The 19,380-nt window shown below is 40.2% G+C and overlaps 1 protein-coding gene across 2 annotated transcripts; it reads left to right on the top strand.

The window, feature by feature from the left end:
- Positions 1 to 263: 263 nt before the first annotated feature.
- On the top strand, positions 264 to 16,852 carry SLC38A2 (solute carrier family 38 member 2). 2 transcript variants are annotated; one of them, XM_030478120.1, is made up of 16 exons: positions 293 to 532; positions 1,190 to 1,354; positions 1,674 to 1,755; positions 1,873 to 1,988; positions 5,119 to 5,192; positions 5,288 to 5,380; positions 5,584 to 5,665; positions 8,714 to 8,796; positions 9,741 to 9,799; positions 9,927 to 10,076; positions 10,854 to 10,933; positions 11,034 to 11,134; positions 11,523 to 11,647; positions 12,358 to 12,502; positions 12,620 to 12,717; positions 13,451 to 16,579. In XM_030478120.1, the coding sequence occupies exons 2-16, from the start codon at positions 1,236 to 1,238 to the stop codon at positions 13,547 to 13,549; spliced, it is 1,506 nt and encodes a 501-aa protein (XP_030333980.1). In that variant the 5' UTR covers positions 293 to 532; positions 1,190 to 1,235; the 3' UTR covers positions 13,550 to 16,579. The 2 variants fall into 2 exon arrangements, with proteins under 2 accessions (XP_030333979.1, XP_030333980.1); XM_030478119.1 differs by having other exon boundaries at positions 264 to 532; positions 12,358 to 12,717; positions 13,451 to 16,852.
- Positions 16,853 to 19,380: the final 2,528 nt, after the last annotated feature.

The following is a 19,380-nucleotide window of genomic DNA, read 5'->3' as shown; positions in this document are numbered from 1 at the left end:
TCGTGCCTCCCGTCTCCGCAACCGCCCCGCCGCACACACGGGAATGCTGCCCGGCGCCACCACCGCTACCATGCGCGGGCGGCCCGGCTCCCGACCCCCCGCAGGGCACACGCCGGGGAACCGGCTTCCACCCCTCCGTCGGACGGCGGTGCTCCCCTTGTCCCCGCCCCGCACCCCTCGTCCGGCGGTGCAGGGGTCAGCCCGGCGGGCAGGGCGGGCGGCGGGGGGCGGTGCGCGGGCGCCGCGCCCCTCCGCGATGACGCGCCCGCATTCCTGTCTGAAGAGCGGCGGCGCCCCGAGGGGGCCGTCAGACCGGGAGCGCCTCTGTCGGAGCGACACGGACGCGGTTTCCTTTCCCATTGACGCCGCTGGCTTTTTAAAGAGAATTTTCCCTACCTTCATTTATTTAGGGGTTTGTTTTCCTTGACGTTTTACAGTCAAGGGTTTTCTTCCCTCGCAAGGAGCAGCAGCAGCTAGAGGAGCATCTCCTTACCCCGGGAGAAGAACCCGCTTTCCGGACCTTGTGGAGAAGGTACGGCGCGGCAGGAGGAACGGGGCGACTTTCGGGGCGCAGCCTTTACCGGCGGCAGCCCCCCACCTTGCCGCCCAGCCCCGCCGTGCTCCGCCGGGACACGCGGTGGCGGGTGCGCCCAGGGATACGCCGCCGGGATGGAAAAAACCCCGAGCGGCTGCGGCGCGGTGAAGTCCCGCGACCGGTTTGCATTTTCCCATTGAAAGCGCCGGGGCTGCCCGGTGTCGCCGGTGGGGAAGAGGGGAGGTAAACACAGAGGCGGCCGCGGCGCGGGAGGCGCCGTCCGGCGGTGTGACAATCGCCCGCCGGTGTGACAATCGCCCGCCGGTGTTGCATCAGTCTGCGCCCCGCTATCGGGGCGGGGGGGGGTGTCGGGAGGGCGCGGCGGTGCCGGTAGCTCCGCCGTGTCCGCGGCGTTCGGAGCGGGCCGTGGCAGCGGCAGCGATCACGTCCCGTGTCCCGTCCCACACACACCACCACCACCACCCCCCCCCCCCCACCCCGCCGCGGGTCCCACCTTTGTCCGCGCGCGCCCCCCGCCCCGCGCGCCTGGTACTTTTCCACTCGGCGGCGGGCGGGGGCGCGCGCCTGGGCCACGTGACGTGGCCGCGGCGCGGCGCCCGCTGCGGCAACTGACGTCGCCTCCCACCTCCGCAGGCGCGGCGAGCCCCGCCGCCAAGGACAAAAGAGCGGCAGCGGCAGGATGAGCAGCGCCGAGGTGGGCAAGTTCAACATCTCCCCCGATGAGGACAGCAGCAGCTACAGCTCCAACAGCAACGACTTCAGCTACCCCTACCCCACCAAGCCCGCTGCCATGAAGAGGTGAGGGCGCGCCGCCGCCCCGGGACCGCGCACCCAGCCGCGGCCACCGGCGACACGCTTCAGCCTTAGTTTAAAACGCCGCCTCGGGTCGGGAGGTGCCGCGTGTCCGGCACGCGTTCCGGACACACGGAAGTGGCCGCGGATGTAAACAGCGCAGTGCTTTGTGTGCTGGCGGGACACGGGGCAATGGGGTGGTGGTGCTGCTCTGGCCGTTCTGCTGGTTTTCTCGCTTCCCTTTGAAGTGTTTCGGAATGGCTAAATGGGAAGTTAACACGCAAGTTGCCCGTGACAGTCACTAATGATGCAATGTTTTTTACAGCCACTATGCGGATATTGATCCAGAAAATCAAAATTTCCTGCTCGACTCCAATCTTGGAAAGAAGAAATATGAAACTCAGTATGTAAGTACTTGCCAATGACGTTTCAAAACAAAACCTTTCTTGCCAATGTTATGTTTGTCTTAATTCTGAAATAAGCAATAATTTTCTACTAACTATTACCTGTCTTCCTTTTCTCAGCATCCGGGTACTACTTCGTTTGGAATGTCAGTATTTAATCTGAGCAATGCTATTGTGGGTAGTGGCATCCTTGGTCTTTCTTATGCCATGGCTAACACTGGAATTGCTCTTTTTGTGTAAGTATCTTTTGGTTCATTAAAAAAATAATATTACTTTAAATATTACATTAAAAAAATAATATAACTAATAGTGGAAAACCCTTGATATAAGAATACGACCATTCCAAAATATCCATCATTGCTGTAGGGTGCAGAATTGCGTTTTAAGACTTATGGCTTGTTTTAAACTAAGAGATCCTGATACATTCAGAAGGACTTGCAGAAATTAAACAGATTCATTGCCAGTTCTGCAACCCACGAAACATTTTACAGTGAATTTTCCTTTACTTAGCTGTAGTTTCTCCATGAATAGCTGATAGACTTCCCTTGGAAAATTCCATTATCCAAGTGGGTAGGAGAGGTGCTACTTAATAGACTGAAGTCTGCCTTAGCTTTTTCCTTTAGAGTTCACTGAAATTAATGACAACAGAAATCTTTCAATTAGTGGAAGTCATAATTGCACAAAAACTACAGCATCAGGCGGCAGACAGAAGAAAAAGTAGGCAGAAGAGGATTATTTCCCTTGTCTCTTGCAAGCCTGGTTGTGTCTACTCTTAAAAATTTCTGTGGCCCAGTCCTACCGATCAGGGTCTCCTTTAGGCACTACCATGTCAGCTGAGGACCGCAGATGCAATGTACTTACACCAATAAAGAAATCCTTTTTATTGCAGTGCAATTCAGGGACCTGGTTTCAGCTTCACCTACAAAAATTGCCGTCTCCCTGCAAGGGAGGGATGTAGGATAACCAGCATATCCTTATTACAATATCTGTATTGACAAAAGCTTATCAGGTATAAGACAAGAGTGTAGTAACATAATTGGAAATGAAATGAGGAAACAATTACGTGCATTGCATAAAAATGTACTTGGGAAAGTACGTTTTTCATATATGGGAGGCAGTTCAGCTCACACAACATGTAGTATCAGTGTCTGAGTGCAAATGGGAATCCATGGATATGTTTAAAGGAACTTTGTGTTTTTATCCTGGAAATAGACAAATATGCTGAGTGTTCAAGAGCAAGTGAAGAGTAATGTTGAGTCTGAAATTTGCTTTACTCTGTTACTAGATTCCCAGAAAGTCGTAGGTCAGGTTTACTTCCATACATTTCACAGTATATCAGGGTGGCATTCAAGTTTCCTGTGGAAACTACCAGTGTGTAAAGTTTTTATCTAAAGGATCTTATTTTAAATATGTGACAATCTGTTAAATTTTTACTAAGACTTTCACTTATTTAGATGATGCTAAACCAAATGAACAACTTAGCAGCATGAATTCAGAAGAGAGATACTTAATTTCTCTACACATCCGTTTCATGCTCTAAAGATGTTCTGCAGCACATATAAGATAATCAGCGTAATTAGAACATCTCCGAGGAGAGGAAAAAACAGGATATAAGGTTCAATATTTGCATAGGTTTACATATAACAGAGATCCTTTTTTCTGAAGACAAAAATGTTCAAAACTGCCAATTTAACAATTGGGTGCCGAAGTTGTTTAGTTACCTTTTCATTTCCAGATACTGCATTCAGATCTATTTGCATTAGTAATGACTCAGAAGATAAACCTTGCAAAGCTTAGTGCAGTTTGTATAGTTCCAAGGCAGGAAAGCAGTCAATCACTGATGATACTGAGGATTTATGATGACACTGAGGGCATTACAGACATCCTTTAATAACTAGGTTACAGATTCAGATCCAGATGCAGTTGATTAAGGCAGTAAATTCTTTGAAGACTGCGTGAAGTCACTTGTGTCAGTGCTGTGACTTGTCACTTGTGTCAGCACTAAATCAATGAATGATACGGTCTGGAAGCCAGAAACTGAGCTTGAAGATGAGTTTGCTGACTGATCTTGTCAACACCGTAGTCATTCAAGGTTAGGACTGAGGACTCCAGGATCTGCGCTGGTTTAATGAACCTTTCACATCTTGCTGTCCTGTTTTGATGGTTGAATTATGTGCTGGTTAATTTCTGCCTGTCAGAAATACAGAGGTTTATTTGTGTGCATGTGTTGGTGTTGAATTGGCACAGTAACACAAGTTTCCTGTATTCCTCATCCAGATCTGCGAAGCTTTTCTCAAATGTTCTTGTTTCCAGTTCTCTGTGCAGTGTTTACTAATTTTGCCAACATTAAAAATTACACAAAAGAAAATTTAAAGAATATTTTGGGAACTTTAGATGGAGCTTGCCATTTTTGAGCAGCATTTTGCTGATTCTTAGCTTTCCTATAAAGCAGAATGCTTGTATAGGTATAAGAAAGGCCAGGGGTTTTTTTTGAATGTGTTGTAATTTTCCACTGTGTTCTTCAGCAGTTGAGAAGTCCCCCCTAGTGTGCCACTCCAGGAAGTGCATTTGTTGTGGGAGAGGTGTGTTCTTGAGAGATCCGAATTCTACATGTTGCAAATGTGCTTCTGGAAGTAATCTATATTGCATGTAAAAGCTGTGGGGAAGATAAACAAGCTGCTAGTGATTCCCATGTAAGCACGCATGAAGAGTAACTTGAACAGAGAAAGGGTGTTGGTTTTTTTTTAATTAACATTATTTTTTAATGTATTTCCATTGAAGACACAGCTCTTGATACATCTGAATTTTCAGTCATTTCTTTAAGGCTTTTGCAGTTTCATCTTCCTATAAAAAAAGACATCACTCAGGTTTAAGCTGTAAAAAGCTGATTTAAGACCAAGAGATAATCTTCACTGTAGCTGCAGTTAGTCACAACTGGATGGTCAATAGATGGATAATTATGATGGACAATAGATGGTCATTTTTGAACAAGAACAGGAAGACAGGAGAAATGCAGTTTCTTGCAATGATACAAAGACCATTCCCATTGACACTTTATTTATATCAAATGTAGCCAATTATAATGGTCTTTTGGTGCTTAGGCCACTTAACCCTGAATATAAACATTGTTTAATCCCACGCTACAATCTATCTGTATGCCTCTGAGTCACAATTTTAGTATAACATCCTTTCTAAACTAGTCATTAGTTGGGTTTTCAGAATGCTTTCAACTGGCCTTAGAATCTACAGGGGTTTAAAAGATAATATTTTAACATGATTAATTTTGATATTTAATACAGCTTTATTTAATAGAGTTACAGTAAGTCATTTATGGCTATTAAAAATTTGCATGTTTTCTTCCCCCAGGATACTTCTGCTGTTTGTCTCAATATTTTCTTTATATTCAGTGCATCTCCTTTTGAAGACTGCCAATGAAGGAGGTATGGCAAATCACTATTTTACAAACATACAATATTTGTTTCATATGGTATCATTGAAACACACCCTTCCAATGGACTGTTTTGTTTTCTTTTAGGATCTTTATTGTATGAACAGTTGGGAATGAAGGCATTTGGTATGGCTGGAAAACTTGCTGCTTCTGGATCAATTACAATGCAGAACATTGGAGGTGAGGACAAGATCTTAAAATGTCTATACTGCCAATACTAATTGTTCCCTACTTATTCTTGGAGACTTTTTTTTTTTTTTTTCACACAACATGTCTTCATTAACCGCTTGTGTTCAAGTCAAGTTATGAAACATGTTATGTGATTCTTGCATCTTGTGGCATATTCTATATTTGTAATGATCTATGATGTTATTCACCTACAGCTATGTCAAGCTACCTCTTCATAGTGAAATATGAGTTACCATTGGTCATCAAGACATTTATGAACATCGAAGAGACTACAGGGTAGGTGTTAGAACTCCTCATCAGAGAAACTATTAGGAGAAACAAATACGGAGACTGTATATATTTTTATATGAAGACCACGTTCGGTACACCGTAGGGTAGCTTCTTGCTCAGACAGAGATACAGTAAGTTTGTCCTTCCCCTCAGTGCTCCACATCATTTAGAACCAGCCTGTCCTGGGGAAAGTGTAGAAAAATACAGGTATTGCATCATATTACAGAAAGCTGTTCTGTAAAGAACATCAGGTAAGTGTTAATATATGTACCAGTTGGTACATACTCTCAATAAGGGAAGGTAAATAACGGTCATGGTTGGTTTTTTGTTTGTTTTCCTTAATTGTATTCCAAATGGTTTGGACTGATTGTTTTGGTTTTCTAGTGTTAATATTGGGGGAAGTGATTAAATATAAGACTAAAGTGCAGTTGTGTAATGAATGTGTTAAGGGACAGTTTCCAGAAAGACATGGGGACTAAACATTGAACTAAACCAGAGTTTATGTGCCCAAGACAAAAATGGCGAACACATTGCCATTTAGCCCTGGAGACACCTTGACTCCTTAGTGGCTTTCCTGCTTAGCTTTAAAAGTGGGTGACTTGGGTAAGGTTCATTTTATCTAACTATACCATCTGAAAGTTAGATTTTGGGATTATTATTACTCTGGTCTTGGTATAGTCAGTGTAGAAAGGTGATCCCTGTAGTGGTTAGTTCAGTGTACCTGGCTTAGACATCTGTTTTGGGCATCTCCAAAGAACAATTTATCATATCACTCTATATTGAGAGGGTGTGTAAAAACAGCTATCTGAAACAAGATACCTGACTTCAGATGGATAGAGTTAAGTGCTATAAATCTCACTCTTCAGAGTTGTACTTCTGTGCCTTGTCCTGAAGTGTCCCAGTCTTGAGAGGGCTGAGCAGCTCAAGACTCCAACCTAAGCCTGAGTTCAGAAGGTAGGCATTTTTCCGCCTGTGTTCCCCAAGGGTTTCAAGCCATTTGGTGGTGTTCATACAGCTTGTGATAGATATTGTCATGACAGCAGTGCTAGCCATCTTTTTTCTTTTTTTTTCCTCTTTTTTTTTTTTTTCCCCCCGAAGTACTCAAAGAATGCACCCACCCCATTCACTTAGTAGTGTAACGTTTACAAATTCCTTGCTGGGAAGGTTCATTTCCCTCTTTTGGATGAATTCAAGTCCTTATTTTCCACTTTTTAAGAAAGTCCCTGGAGTAGCCGATACTTACAAGGGGGCTTGGAGGCAAGTAGTTTTAGTTGTCCCATCACCAGAGAGGATGGTACAATCAAAATTGGTTGCAGTTCAAGGGGGAAAACTGAAGGCTGTGAATCTCACTGAATGCAGCTGCTGCTCTGCCAGTCTGGCAGGTAAGATTAAGAAGTTGAGATTTGTATCTTAAGTGTTTTCTTGTTGGCTGGTACTAGGTAGCTGTACACTGATTTAAAGTAAATCTTTTCTCAGTGCTCTGTCCATTGTGGACCCCATTTAACTGACTCTCTCCATGCATTGCTTAGGGGAGTCTGGGTGGCTACCATTGGCATGGATTCCACTCTGGCAGCCTGGTGCCTAAAATGTAAGCGCTCACCTGTTTAAATGTCCCAAAATAATGCTTACTGTAGAAGATGTTTTGGAATTCTGAGACAATATTACAAATACTAGCTCCATTGTTAAAATTCATTTAGCAGTTTTTAAAATACTCAGCTGTGTCTTGAAGCTGCACAATCCCATTCTTTACTCTTCAGCACAGACAAACTTTTAAGTCCTTGGTCTGAAACTCCTGAGGGCCTCCATGTGGGGCATGCACAGTAACACTGCACATTCTTATGAGTGTATCAAATGCAAGGAGTCTTTGTGCTGTGATTTCTTTCAAATTTACCACAAGACTATTACATTTTAAAACAAAGACAACAAAAGGTACATGATGTTAATGCCCTATGTGCCTGAACTTTCTAAAATACATTTTTTACATTTAGTTATCCCAGGTAAAACCAGGCAAAGAGACGACCAAATTGTTTTTGCATTTACTACATAAAACCAGAGCAAGTCTGTAAAAGTTATTCCATATTTCCACTTCCATATATAGGCTTATAATTCAGCAATTGAGTTTGAATGCACAGATTTCTAATTAGGTTTTCTTTGTTTATCTAAATAGTATACAGTCCATTTTAAAATACATACTGTAAAGACAATACAATAACAGAATATAAAGTATTAATGTCTTGGAATAAATGCTTAGTGTTACTTAAATTGCTTAAAGAATATAGGATGATTCTGTAGGACAGGTGAAGAAAGCAGTTACCCTGCCACAATTAAATACTCAAGATCAGTTTTTCTTTTAGTTCAGTGAAATTATATTTAGACAAATCTAACTTTGTTTTTCTGTGTTTCAAAGGAAGATGTTTATCTCTTAACATGCCAGAATGTTTTGTCAAAAAATAGCTACTGCTGCTTATGGAATAAATGGAAAAAAATTATCTGAGGTCCTTGTCATAGTTTCCCTACTGAAAAGGACTAAACATGCCTCCCAGTGCTTGTTGGAGTTTTCTCAGCCAATGGGCTTGAGCTACTGCCTTAACTCCAGCCCTCACTTGTTTTGAACTCCCGCAGGGCACCCAACAGAATTTCATTTCCATTAAAAGTGGATCACCACCCTGCTGGGATCCTGTGATACTCTAATATGTCTGGAGAGTTGGGAACTAGCATTTAAGCAAATTACTATTTTTTTTTCCATGATTGATCCCAGCTGACTTTTTTTTTAATGACCAGTCATTTACGTTCCTGTCTTCTGACTTCCAGATGCATATTAATTTTAGGAAAGGACGCTAAAGGAAAGGCACAATGCAGGTTTGGGGTGAGATAAGAAGCTATTGTAGGGCTTTAGGTCCATATAGTAAGTCGAATGCTAGTTCTTTGTGACATTAGGTACTACATTTTAGTTAAGAAGCCATATGTTGTAGAAGAGAAGAATGAAGATTAAATTGCAAATGTCATCATTTTTAAATACTTTGATTATTTACAAACATTACCTTTTTTCTACAGAGAATGGTATCTTAACGGCGACTATTTAGTGCTGCTGGTGTCTGTCATCCTCATTCTTCCTCTGTCCTTACTGAAAAATTTAGGTAAGCAGTAGAGTACAATCAAAAACACTTGAAAATACTGTGGGGAAATGGGTTGATACAATGTTTGAGCCTTGAAGTACTATGTGAATTAACAGCTGCCCCCAAACATTCTCTTGGGACTAATCAGTGTTTAGGTAAATGCTGTCAGTCTGCTTAAAATAATAATGATAAATAATAATATATAAAAAATCAAGACAGGTATCGTAAGTTACAGATGTATTTGTGGAAAACAAAAGGTTAATAGATAGGGTATCTCTTTAGAACAAGGCTCAACAGTAACTTTCTGTTTGTGTTCTTATCACAAAGTTTGACCTATTTTGGTCAGGAGTAACTAGCTAATAGTGTTATTAGCTATCCTATAATAGCCAGGGATGCTAGCCCTGAGCAGTTAAATTGTCTTTGAAATGTAAATAGAAGTCACCTTTTTAATTTTAGATCCCAAGCAGTAGCAGAATATTCATACCAGATACTTTATATGAAATGTCTGTAATTCAGTCCTATATGTGAATAATTCAATTAGAACACTATTTGTTCAGAGAATCCTGTAGTAGAACCTTAGTTGCTGAGAGTCCCCATGTGAATTACTTTCTCAGGTTGCTACCTTCTACAGATTAAGTGAATCAGTAAAAACAGAAAGGAAAAGGCATAGAGCATTCTACTAGAATTAACCTTTTGATCATTCTTAGCATGTAATAATTCACATAGTTGTTAGTGTGGGAATTTTTTTGTTAATTATAAAGTTTAATGTTACGGACTCACTGTATGTATACACCGTAATATGTCTTTGAGAATTTTTGTTTTTGAGTTGAGATTAACAGATGTTAATGAGTAATTAACTTGTTCTATGTAACACTAAGAAAATGGCAATCTAAAGAGATCACTGACAGAATATATTTTGTCATTATGTTATGACTTGAATGGTGTTTCTTTTTCTTTTAACACAGGATATTTGGGCTATACCAGTGGCTTTTCCTTACTTTGTATGGTCTTCTTTCTGATTGTTGTAAGTATAATCTTACAGACTTCCGGTGCTTGTAAAAGAGCGTTTCAAAGTGAAATTAAACAGTTTCTGAAAAGTTTCACATGTTGTATTCGTCAAAGTAACACTAAATACATGACTTTGTTTCTAGGTAATTTGGAAGATGTTTCAGATTCCTTGTCCTATGGACAGTGATATCATGAACATGACATTAGTAAATGTGACACTGGCACCTTTGATGGATCAAAACATAACAAGCGATGATATGTGCAAGCCAAAATACTTCATCTTCAATTCACAGGTAACTTGACTAAAAATCAAACTCTCTGTTGAAAATAACTAAGACTAAATACATAGCAGATAGATTAGGTCATTTTTCCTTCGAATAATTGCCAAGTTGTAAACTTGGGGATGTGCTAAGACTTTCTGTTCCAGTAGAGTAGGGCACTGTTTACCTCCTGTAGAATGAGTGTCTCCACACTCCAAATACACAGAAATTAGAGGAGCTTGAGGTGCCTGCCTGAGATGAGTGGCAATAAATGCATCTCTCATATTTCAGCACAGCATCTCTCAAGCTTTCTCAAGTTAGTAAAGCATTTTAAAAAGTAGATTGCAGATGAAGATGAAGTAAATAATAAAAGCATTTGGGAAGTGTGTGCCAAGGCTCGGGATAGACTTTAACTTCCCAGTCACAAAGTCTTGACTCTTCTGAAATGCTCCCAATTACGGTGGTGAGTCTCCACACATGGGGAAGAAGCATGTGTAATAGCCAATACCAAGATCAGTATTGGTAGTGGCTTAAACCAGTGAGATGCAGAACATAATTCTGAATGCTAATACATTCAACTCAGATTGGACTTCACTTAGATTTGAGAAGATTTGGTACCTGAGGGTCTGGGTTTAAAAAAATATGAACTTGTTTTAATTTTTGCCAAAATTTCAGTTGTAGAGAATAGCCAGTCTTTATCAAAAACCAACTAGTGCCTAAGTCAAAACTGAAACATCTACGGATTAATTTTTTAAAACTAAATTTCTAATGTCTATTGAGATATTTAAGAAAGATACTTTTGTTTTTCAGACTGTCTATGCTGTCCCAATCCTAACATTTTCTTTTGTGTGCCATCCTGCAATTCTTCCCATCTATGAAGAACTGAAAAGGTAAATCTTGGATATGTGTCTGTAATATCACTACTCTAACAGAGGTAATATAAAAGTGTGTTCTCATTGCTAACAATGTTTCTTTTTCCCTTTCTTATAGCCGAAGCCGTAAAAGGATGATGAATGTGTCCTATGTATCTTTTTTTGCCATGTTCCTCATGTATTTATTGGCTGCTCTCTTTGGATACCTGACATTTTATGGTGAATACTGCCTTCTTTGCTTGCCTTTAAATGAATTATGTTCTGCAGAACCACAGTATTGTTTTTAAGTTAGAATAAGCAAACATGTAGTATGGGTTCTCAATATGCACTGTTTGTTAGGTGGTGGGGTTAATACTTTCATAAGTGCATGATCAAAAAGAGACCAGTAATAGAATTAGGCCCAAGGCACAGAATTAAAATTGGATTAAAACAGATGCAGTTCCTTCAAGTTATCCCTATGTAAAATGGAGACATGCTGACAGGAGTTGTTGAGGCTTTCAATTCATGTTGCTCTAACTGTAAAATTTGCTTAGGATCTAGAGGAGAAGCAGTTTGTTTGAGAAGTATGTCAACTACATCTAATTCAAGTATTATTTTTTCTTTATAGGAAAAGTTGAACCAGAACTGCTTCATACCTACTCTGCTTATCTGGGTGCTGATGTTCTTCTTCTGATTGTGCGTCTCGCTGTACTTATGGCTGTAACCCTTACTGTACCTGTAGTTATTTTCCCAGTAAGTAATTTACTTTTTTTACTCTTACTGCCATTTTTTGTTTTCATATCCTGTCCTGCTGCAGTCATGTACTGATTTGGTAACTCCCATTTATTAATCTATAAGATTTTTCTCTTATTGGAATAAATTTCTTTTTTCAGTTAAGCTTGATACTGTTAATTCAAATAAATGAATAGGCAGCAGTTACAAAGCAGTAGATACAAATACATTCAGTTACATTATTTTCCTGGTATTGCTTAACTGGGAAGGTGGAACAGACTGCCCCTTTATAAAAGTACTTGCACATTATATTATCAGCTTACAAAATTCTTTGTGTTTATGTAAGTACATTGTGAATATGGAATTCTGGCCATTTAGGTGGATGTTGTTGAGCAGCATCCTTAGATGTTACAAAAATCCCTGGTATTTATTTTTGTCCAAGACAGACATTTTTCCTTGTTTTTTAGTCCATTATTGGCTGTGCTTTGAAAATCTAAATCACTGAGAAGAGAAACAGACCAGAAAACACAGAGCTGCCTCTCCAGTGCAGGACATAAATATTAAAAAAGAAAAAATATTAATGTCTTTCAACTTTTACTAAAATCTGAAGTATTCAGGAAAATCATGTTAAAATACGTTCAGAAAAAAGGTCTAATTCGGGTGACAGTCACTGACTTCCACAATGAAGACTAAACTGTCTTTTTTTTTTCGTTCCTTCCCCTCTTGAACAGATTCGCAGTTCCATTACCCAGCTGTTGTGGGCAGGGAAGGAGTTTAGATGGTGGCGTCACTGTTCCATTACAGTTGCTCTTTTGGCGTTTACCAACATGCTTGTTATCTTTGTCCCTACTATTCGAGACATCTTTGGATTCATTGGTAAGCACTTTCATGTTGGTTCAAGTAGTTTTGAAAATCTTGGAAAATGCCATTGCAATCTACTTAAATTATACTTACCTGTTTATGAATATTTATTTCTATGCTTTATTAATACAGGTGCATCTGCGGCTGCCATGCTGATCTTTATACTCCCTTCTGCCTTCTATATCAAATTAGTGAAGAAGGAACCAATGAAGTCAGTGCAAAAGATTGGGGTATGTATAGGCAAATATGAATAGTTACACTTGTTTACTAATTCAGAACAAGAACTTTAGTTTCCTTCTTCACAATTCAAGAATTTTGAAGTCCTGGTGAAGGCAGACCTTGCATTGGCATTTAATGTTGTCTTAGTTAACATGTGGGAGTTGCATAGGTACTCAAAACTGAGGAAATGAACATCATGAGGCTCAGTTCACTTCAGTGACTTTTCTCACCCCTCATCCCGCAATCTCAACAATAGTTGGGCCATTCTGTTGCTGAAAAGAACCAAATTTCAACAGGTTACCCTTAAGAACTGTACTAAAAAAGTCTTGTCATTCTCCTTTAAATTTTCCCTCAAGGCTTACTTATATAATTTAGCCCGTAAAAGCTGACCTCCACCAATCATTTGGGTCATCCTGACTGTGCTTGGTGCTCTTGCTTATCTTGGACATACTGACTCAGAATCACATCATAGACATACTGAGTCAGAATCAAGTCAGCACAGCGGCACATTCTGACTGTTATCAGCAGCTACATTAACTTCCCTCAGTTGAGGGTGAGGTCTGCTCTATGGAAATAAATGTACTTTTTTATTTGAAAAAGGATGCCAAGTATGAAAAAGGTTCCTAACTCCTTGTTGTTTATTGTGATCTTGTGTGTCTTTCACGTTGTGCCATAAATGCACATGACTTTGTGGGTATAGTAGCAGAATCTGAAATACTTCCTTTATGTTTTCTTTCCTTCCAGGCTGCATTCTTCTTTCTAAGTGGTATACTTGTGATGACTGGGTGTATGACACTGATTATTCTAGACTGGACCCACAATGTTGCATCTGGCGGCCATTAACTGTCCTGGTTTAATCTCTAATACTCCACTTCAAATGCCAGTGTTCACTCAGATACCTACTGAGAAAAAAAATGAGCTATTCAGCTTCCTTTAAAATGCAGATTGTTTGTTGATGGTTCTTCTGATTGTAGAATACCTGAACTCTTGTCTTTAAGAAACTATTCTGCATGATGGAAGTGGATACTAACATCAAACCAACATGAGTGTCTGGCTGAAGGAAGTGACAACTTTATTCCATTCCAGAGAATGGACAGAACTCTCTGTAGACTTTTATCAAGCCATGTTTGGCTTTCGTCATTGTTACTTGGATATTTTGTTATTTTACTTGAATGTGCCTAATGGAACCATTTGATGTGAGAAATAACTCTTTAATTTACAGCAAAGTGTTTAAATAACCAATGAGAGAGAGAGAGAGAGAAACACTATTATTTTTTGTACCAAAAATTCTTATGGACCTCAAAAGCACTATTTTGACTTTAAGAAACATTTTTCTAAAAAGAATGAAAGAATAAAATAGAAGAGCTCATAAAAATATTTAATCCGTGTCCTAAATTCAATCTGGTTTGCCTTTCTGTAGAGGCATAACTAGAAGAAATTTTATTTTAAAAAGTACTTCTAATGACCAAAACAGAAAATGAACCAGTTTAAGTCAAAATTCTCTAATTATAACTGCTTCCCATGAAATTCCCTTAGTTTGAGGTAGAGTGAAAATAATCCTGAAAATCATTTGTCAGCTTACTTAAATTAAGTAACTACAGTTACCTTATTACCCAAAAATGGTGTGGAAACCCAAATTTTCAAGCTTTAAAAAAACCACCCTTTAAAATGGGTGTGTTTGAGGAAGAACGTAGTTAATTTGGAAATTGTAAAGATGGCATTGATGTTTCCCTTCTTGAGGTACTCAATAGTGCAATTGAGTAAAACAGGGTTTGGGGGGTTTTGCTTTTTTTGTTGTTTTTGGTTTGGTTTGGTTTTTTTCCTGTTGTAGATATAAACTGAATGGCACTGGAGCATATGATGCCATTGATATAAAACTCCCTCTGGGAGTTCTCTCATTACTAAGGTCCATTGTCAGCTGTAGCAATGTTTGTTGGGGTTTATTTTCTGTCCAATCTATCTTGAAACACTCTGTAGGAAAACAAAAAGGTCCTCATGTAGTTTACTAGTTGTATAATATTCAAAAACTGTACAGTATTTCTCAAATTACTCATCCGTTATTGGATTCTGAATTACTTGACTATTCTGTTTCTGAGTCAAATGCACAAACTAACTGCACCAGTATTTCATGCTTGGTACAAACTCTTCACATAGACAACTGGGATTCCTCTTCCAATTTATACTGTATAGTAGTATTAAAGATAACCTCATAGGCTGGATAGTCATCTCATACTTGTTTGCTTCAGAAATAGGTAAGTTTCTTATGAGCCCTAGCTAGCTAGCTGATGAAAAAGGTGCTGTATGATTGTGATTAGCTGTTTTGTTTCTAGTGCATGTTTACCCTTTCATTCTTATCCCAGGTTGAAGAGAAATAACACTTGTATAACAGCGTACTCAGCATATAAGAGGTTCTCAAACAACAATATTGGGTACAAAAGCCTAGATAGAGATTGTTAATGAAATAATCATGGCAATGTGGTCAGCTGTCTTCATCTGACATGATGCTTTAAAAATCTGATTTACGAAGTTCCATTCGGTCGTTGTGTCAGAGGGAACAAGGAAGGGCCTGTAATCCACTGATTACACAGTGCCTGAGACTTTTTTTGCTCTTGTAGAATTAATTGGGAACAAATCTAAATGACAGTCACCATTTGGCAGATGTCAATCTCTGCCCAGCCATTTAAAATCTTTGAAAAGAAATTGCAGGTATTTTGTATTGATACTTCTGCATGACTGTAAGTACTGGTCACTAAGTCTGTAGTGTAAAACTGTAATGAGAAGTTAGATTCCTCTTGTGTTGTTTTTATTACTAGTTCAGTGGTACTCAACTGGCAATTAACAATCCTGGAGTCAGCACTACCTAACGCTCCATAGGTACTTCTCTGCCTCAGGTACTGTACATCCATGGCTGGCTGACTGACTGTCCCATGGTACCTGATCTCCACAGAAGTGCTGAGCATGTACCTCCTCAGTACTTTGGCAGCTTTTCTTCCTCCTCTGCGAACCACCTTCTGCAGAAAGGTGGAAGAGGATTAAAATGTCTACCTTTGAGCAATTTGTAGCACATAAGGGATGAAGTGCTTCCCTTGCCAGTATTTAAAAAGAGAGAAACAGCCTCCTTTCTCTTCGTAACCATAGAAGAAAAAGGAGGTGTATATGAGAAGTTACTACACAGTCCTCTCAGCAGCCAAAGAGGAGGAAGATTTTTGAGATGGCACCTCATAACATACCATACATGTCACTTAATTCTCTGAATGTAGCAACTTCCAGATTTTACGTGATGTGTTGTACTGTTTGGTGACTAGTTCTCCACCTGCAACAGTTGAGTTCCCCTTGGCTGGGTTGATTTCCAAGATACGATTTATTTAATTCCATATTTTTTCCAAACCTGTCTGCTTAAAAGTTACCTACATTACAAACCACCTAAAAGAGCAGCTTCAGTATTAAACCACTGTTTTGTCACCTCAGTTAGACGTTACTGTCTTCCATGATATTTCAGTCATAAACGTAACATGTTATTTATAAAACATTAATCCATTAAAACTAAACCTATTTTTCAATATTTATGATAGTCTATGTACATAAAATTGTATGTGTGTATATACTGTAAGTATAATGTATATAATGTAGGTTTGGAATTCGGGATTTATGTATATATTCCTCTCTCATTACTGATTGTTGCATCATTTCAAGGAGTTGTTCACGTTGTACATCTGTATAACAACTGTCAAAGGATTCTTTTACAACAAAATGTAATGCTTACAAAAATGGAAGAGGTGTTACGCCTACGGTGTGTAAGAAAACACTAAGATTGTATTTATTACAAATGTATATGTTGCAATAAACACGGGAGTTACTTGGGTCCATAAAAAAGCATCGTTCAGGTTCATGTATACTTTTCCTCTACAATTTACCATGGATGTGATGATTTCCTGAATGCAGCAACTTAACAACTTTCAGGATCTAACATGTTTGTTAGGCCATCGAATTCAGGTGTCCTGCGGTACATCCGTGTACATATGTAAATACCCACCGTCTTGTTAGAGGCCAACAGTCTAGCTCCAGTTGTTGGCAGGAAGTGCAACACAGTTTCAATGAAACATTGTATGTTTGTTTTAACTGAAATAAATAAATAGATAATCCTAAGCACTGTGGTGGTGGTTTTTCAGGGGGGTGGGGTGTGATTTGAAGGATTTTCTTCAAAGACTATATTAAAAGTGTATCTTTAATTTTATGCATGCTCAACTTCTTTATGAGCACTTTTCAGAAAGGAAGAAAGAAAGCTTATAACTAAGTCCACGATTTATGACACTACACGAGTAAACAGAACAAGTCTGGACATAAAAGAAAATGGGAGATGAAATCCTGCAAGGAACCTTTATGTTTTGGGGGTTTTTTTTTGCAGTACAGGCATATCTGGAGACAAGACTCAATGTGTTAGATCTTGTGTGAGTAAGTCTTGCCAAAATCCTGTGCCATTTTCCTACAACTGAATTTCCAGGAGAAGAATAACTGCTTCTGTTTAAATTTGCAAAACTAGTGTGTCTGTTCCACTTGTATTTTAGCAATTGGATACAAACCAAGTGCAGCATATAAGTTCTTTGTTCTCCAGAAATCTCTATCAATTCATATGAACCTTTGTCTTTCCCAGTTATTAAGAATTGGGTGTAAGAGAGGCTGGAGGTGTAGCTCAGTGTGTTATGTATGCAACAAAACACCTTATGAAAGAAATAATAAAGAGGCATAGTTAAGTACCCTGAAATTAGGAAATGTCTCAATTAAGGTTGCTTTAATTACATGATGGCACAGTATTTTTCATTGGAACCCCCACTGAGCAGGTATTCATTATTTTATTTTTCATCACGTTTTCTATGTGTTCTCAGTGTTTACATATTTGGTCAAAGTCCAAAACCCATCCCAATAAGGAATGAACATCCTCATTTCTCTCTAGTTCTCATTTTAATGTCATCTCTGTGAAACACAGATGATCACTTATTTTGACAATGTTGCAGGCCTATAAGAAGGTGTTAATGAGGCTACACCTCTGGGGACCCAAAGTGTGGAGAGGCAGCGCTGTGAAGCAGCCATGCATTTGAGTCTGTAATTTAATGCCCCTCACTTGCTTATTTTGTATTTCAGCATTTGCTTATGTGCATCTACAGCATAACTGCAAAAAGGTTTTAAGTGATCACCATTCTTGAAACAAGAACCCTAAGCATCAACTTAGCCACTTGGAAAGAGGGGTCATGTCTGGAAATACTCATTCTCATAGCTTGCCTACTATCACAAGGGAATTTCATAGCAGCAGAGAAGCCCTTTTCCAAGGATCAACTGCCTCTTGACCAGTTGAACAATTAAGCCCACCTTTCCACAATCAGGCATTTCCTCCACCTCAAATAATGCACGAAGTAGTCTTTTCTACACACTTTGAATTCCTCCCAACAGCTGGCTCACCTTGTGTGATGGTGAGATGGTGCAACGATGTAAAAAAAACAAAACCACAGAAACAAAAATTACAGTGTGTGACGGTGCCTAAAATCCTGTGCTTTGAACCTCTTCACCCGCCACAAGGCCTTTGCTCCAGAAGAGGGATAAGCTCTCATTTGGGATGTATTCACAAAACTGAGATTTGGGAATCTCTTGAGGCCCTTGCAGGTGAGAGATGTCATCTTTACTTATGCCTGGGTCCCCTGAAGTTTACCTCTTTCTCCTTCCCTGGCTTTGACAAGTCTGTTCTGTCCCAAGGTCATGCCTAGGCTCCTCACCCCCAAGTGCTCCTGCAGCAGCTGGACTGCATCAGGTCATGCCCTAAGCCGTTCCCCGTGGCTCAGCTCATACACCTGCTTGCAGGGCAGCATAGCTCCCATGCAGGTTCTGTGCCCAGGTTTCCTTTCTGGAGAAACAGAGCAGAGGGTGACCAGTGTCTGCCCAAGTTTCAGCGTCAGAAGGAGCTGAGCTGCCACGAGGGAGCCCAATCCTGTTCCTCTGGGAATACAGGCATGCCACCCCATCTCACACGCACATGTGCCCAGTGCTTGCTTCCTCAGCCTTTCTGGTCTCTTCAGCGTAACAGTCTCTTGAGTCTCTTGAGCGTAACAGTCTAAACCCCACCTGCTTTCACACGCGTTTCCTCCATCTTCCTGCATCACTGCTTTCGGCTGTCATAAGGTGACTGCCTTTCAGCTCTGTTACTCTTGCTGTGACCCCAGTCCCAGTTTCACAGCTCCCCAGTAACACCACCTCTCCCCCATCTCCACCTTCCCTCATCTTGATACCTTCCTGACTACATACCTGCCAAAGTCCAGCTCCCACCCTTCCATATTCACTTTATCTCTCACAGATAGAAACATCTTTTAGTTTTCCTAGTCTTTGCCCAACTGGTCTTCTTATGGCCTCCACTCTAACTACAAGCCTTATTTTCTTGTCCTCTGGCCACCCCTCCAGTCACAGTTCTCCAGCAGTCCTGCATGGACTCCTTCAACAGCCCAGAAAAGCTCACTTTCACACTCAGTTCGGGCACCTCTTGCTCCTCCAGCCTTTGGCCAAGTGCAGAGCCCTGCTGTAGAGAATGGGAGGGGCAACTATTCCCAGGAAAAAATGATTCATTATTTTACTATGGGAAAACATCCTCTTTTCCCTGATTTTATTCTCAAATGGGCAAAATCTTTTAGGCT

This window comes from Strigops habroptila, chromosome 3 (assembly GCF_004027225.2).
Source record: "Strigops habroptila isolate Jane chromosome 3, bStrHab1.2.pri, whole genome shotgun sequence".
Taxonomy (NCBI): Eukaryota; Metazoa; Chordata; class Aves; order Psittaciformes; family Psittacidae; genus Strigops; species Strigops habroptila.
This window is presented reverse-complemented; position numbering and strand designations above follow the sequence as displayed.

Excerpts from the sequence above, each read along its gene's own strand:
- SLC38A2 (XM_030478119.1), top strand. The coding sequence starts at position 1,236 with ATGAGCAGCGCCGAGGTGGGCAAGTTCAACATCTCCCCCGATGAGGAC. Across the intron at positions 5,193-5,287 it reads GAAGACTGCCAATGAAGGAG|GATCTTTATTGTATGAACAG; the intron begins GTATGGCAAATC and ends GTTTTCTTTTAG. Across the intron at positions 10,934-11,033 it reads ATCTATGAAGAACTGAAAAG|CCGAAGCCGTAAAAGGATGA; the intron begins GTAAATCTTGGA and ends CCTTTCTTATAG.